General features: G+C 32.1%; 1 protein-coding gene across 1 annotated transcript; it reads left to right on the forward strand.

Annotated features, from left to right (window-relative positions):
• On the forward strand, positions 1 to 676 carry LOC143563945 (uncharacterized). Its single transcript, XM_077051361.1, has 2 exons — positions 1 to 331; positions 486 to 676. The coding sequence occupies exons 1-2, from the start codon at positions 1 to 3 to the stop codon at positions 674 to 676; spliced, it is 522 nt and encodes a 173-aa protein (XP_076907476.1).
• Positions 677 to 3,647: the final 2,971 nt, after the last annotated feature.

Genomic DNA, 3,647 nt, shown 5'->3' on the forward strand with positions numbered 1-3,647 from the left:
ATGAGTCGTGAGTTGTTTTTAAGAATATTACACGACATCGAACGAGAAGTTCCTTGGTTTACCCAACGGGTTGATGCTAGAGGTCGAGTCGGTTTCTCCACCTTGCAAAAGTGTACCGCCGCGATTCGTTATATGGCGTATGGAACTGCTAGTGATATGTTCGACGAATATTTGAAGATGTCGGGTCGACACATCAGGTCATGTGTCTACAAATTCTCTAAAGCTATTGTTTTGTTGTATCGTAGTAGATATTTACGTAAGCCTACGGCTAGTGAGGTTGAACAGTTACAGGCGAAGCATGCCGAAAAACACGGTTTTGTCGGCATGCTTGGTAGCATCGATTGCACGCATTGGGATTGAAAAAATTGTCCTACATGCGTGGCATGGTCAGTTTGCACGAGGTGATCATCCATATCCTAGTATTATTCTAGAAGCGGTGGCGTCCCAAGACTTATGGTTTTGGCATGCATTTTTTGGTGTTGCAGGCTCAAACAACGACATAAATGTACTTGATCAATCTCCCGTATTTGACGATTGGATCAATGAGACGGGCCCGGACTCCTCTTTTGAGCTTAGAGGGACGCTTTACAAGCGTGGGTATTACCTTGCCGATGGAATATATCCGGATTACTCGACAATTGTCAAGTCGCTTTCACAACCCATCGGCGTTAAATGACAAACGTACAAAAAAGCTCATGACGCGGCAAGAAAGGATATTGAATGAGCATTCGGGGTGTTTAAGTCTAAGTGGCACATTGTGGATCGTCCATCCAAGTGTTTTTCTCAAGTGAAAATGAGGAACATTATGTACGCTTGGGTTATTCTTCATAATATGATTTTAGAGGACAACGGGTTAGCGATTTGTCAACATAGCCCAAATGAGGATGCGCCTACGCCTATGTACGAAGAAATCAACGAAGACAAAAAACGAAGAAACCGTCAAGAAATTCGAAGCCGAGAGATTCATGACGCATTAACGGCGGACTTGATCGAATGTATTCACATTCGTTCAAGTAATCAGTAGTTTATTTATGTAACTTTTATTGATGCTTTTATTTTAAAACTATTGTAACGTTTCTTGTAATGTTTTATTTATGTTTATTAGTCTGAATATATTGTAATTTTTATTAATCAATTAAATTTTTATTAGTTAATATAGAAAACAAAAGATTAAAAAAATAATAATAAAATAATTGAGGTTTCACATACTCTGTTTCACACAGGGCATTTCCAGTGAAAAATGTGGATGTGAAACGGGTATGTGAAAGCTGATGTGGCGCAGACGTGACAGAGAGAGAAGGTTTCACTAGCTTATTTCACCCCACCCATTTCCATTTCTCTTATGGCATCCTCAAAATATGAGCGTAATGAGCGTATGGTATGCCCTTTTGCAGCAAAAATCGTAATTTAATGAGCAATTTGGATTTGTTGAAATTTTCCAACAGATTTTACAAAACCTAATAGCGTTTAATGCTTAGCTAGCATACACAAAGGGAAATATTGATCAATTTTGGTTCAAATTTGGATTTTTGTTGAACCTAATAAAAATATGCAGGTTTGTGAAATTGGTTGGGATAACACACTTTATCTCTATTTTCTATAAATCTGACTGAATTACGCTTGCTCGTTGAATTAGATCGTGAAAACAGATTTAAGTTATTTATCAATTTGCCACCGCGTGATTTTAAAATCAACGCTTAATCAATTCGCGTACGATTTTGTATGATAAAGATTATTGTATGATAACTTAACTCTATACATATACACTAGCTTTTAGCCCGCGTGCTTCGCGAGTTTATTTAGATTTTATTTTTTATATTTTTGTGAATATATAACTTGAATCGGGGTTTTAATATTGTTTTTTTTATATTCATTTTATTTTATTTGGGCTTATGTAAATTAAAATTTTAATTTCTTAATGAGTTTATATTGTTATCAATTATAAAAGAAGTTATATTTGTTTTAAAATTTTATTAACGAAAGCTTTACAATCATATATAAAAACGAAGTTTTTAAATTTTTATTATTATTATTGTTATTATGTATATTTGTTTCATATTTTTATACTTATATTCTTATTTTGTATTTTAATTTTTAACATTTATTAAATCTTTTTTCATTGAAAAATATGGCTAATTACGTAAGTTGATTTTAATATAAATTTTGGTGTAGAAGTTTGTATTGATTTAAGACATACATGTTAGACCATTCACATCCAACCGTCTATCCTAAGTTCAAATACATTAAAACATATTATATTTTCTCTCTCTCTCTCTTTCAATTAAATAATAATTATTTATACATTTATCATTACTATTTCTCTTTTCTTCACTCACAAACACTTTCAAAATATATTAAAAAATTATAAGGGATGAACAGTAGCTTTTCAAATATACAGAAAAGTCACCATGTTTTCTAAAATATAAATACTCTCCACTCACAACACCATAAATCACTCTCTAAATTATAAAAACACCCATCACATAACATGAGGGGTTGGATGAGAATGCTCTTAGTCTGTTTGTTATTTCTGCAACGATTTTTTTGTTTGTATGAAAATATTTATCCGTTCGTTATTTAGGTTGATCATAATTTTATTATTGTTTGTAAGGAATGTTCATTTGATGTAACAAAGTCAGCAAGCAAAGGAGTATAGCAATAGTAGAGCATCAACTACAATTACACATGATTTTTGTTATTCAATCATTTTTAACAATTTCGAACATTCGGGTTCGTGTCATTTAAACTTCTTAATAGTGAAAATGATAAACTCGTGTCATTTAAACTTCTTAATAGCGAAAATGATAACCCTTTGTAAACATAAGATATAACTAAACAAAATTAATTATTTAAGTTAACGGATTTGATTATACCACAAACGAAATATTGTTTTTTTTTTTTTTAATTTCAACTTCATGCACTTGCAAAATGCAAAGTAACCACCAAAAACAATTTTGTGAATAAATAAAAATACATGACAACATAGAATAGATGAAAAGCAAGAACAAAAAACCTACATCATACAACTAACCACAACTGCATGCAACCAGTATTAGAAGAAGAAAATGAGGGTTTCTCCTCCAAGTAATCCTTCATAAAGTCTCTCTTCATGGACTTGCATTCGATTAATTTGTCTCGTGTGGTACACTTAAATGCATCCCCGTTCATTATTAGACATGTAAACGAATCGAACGTTTGGTGAACTATTCGTGAACTGTTCGACGGGATGTTTGTTTATAAATAAACTAACGAACACGAACAATATCTTTTTGTTACATGTAATTGAACGGGCGAATATGAACACCATGCTACGTCTGTTTATGAACATTCGTTCATATATGTTTGTTCATTTATGTTCATTTACATATTAACAGAAAATAAATATTTGTACTTTACATATTCATAGAGATTAATTCAATATTCTTCATTTATGTTTGAGTTCGTTTACAATTGTTCATATATGTTTGTTTATAGTTATATTATTTTCGTCTATGTTCGTTTAGCTTATCAAAAAATGAACATCAACGAACACGAACATGTGCTGAGGATCATTTCAAGCATACCAGCTAAACATATTTGGCATCTTAGTTGTTGATCGACTCCTGAGATGCATATGTTGACCATAACTGCATGAGTCACAATTTTAA

The sequence above is a fragment of the Bidens hawaiensis genome, unplaced genomic scaffold (assembly GCF_021521415.1).
Source record: "Bidens hawaiensis isolate Kalapana, Puna unplaced genomic scaffold, B.hawaiensis_p1.1 tig00021672_1, whole genome shotgun sequence".
NCBI lineage: Eukaryota > Viridiplantae > Streptophyta > Magnoliopsida > Asterales > Asteraceae > Bidens > Bidens hawaiensis.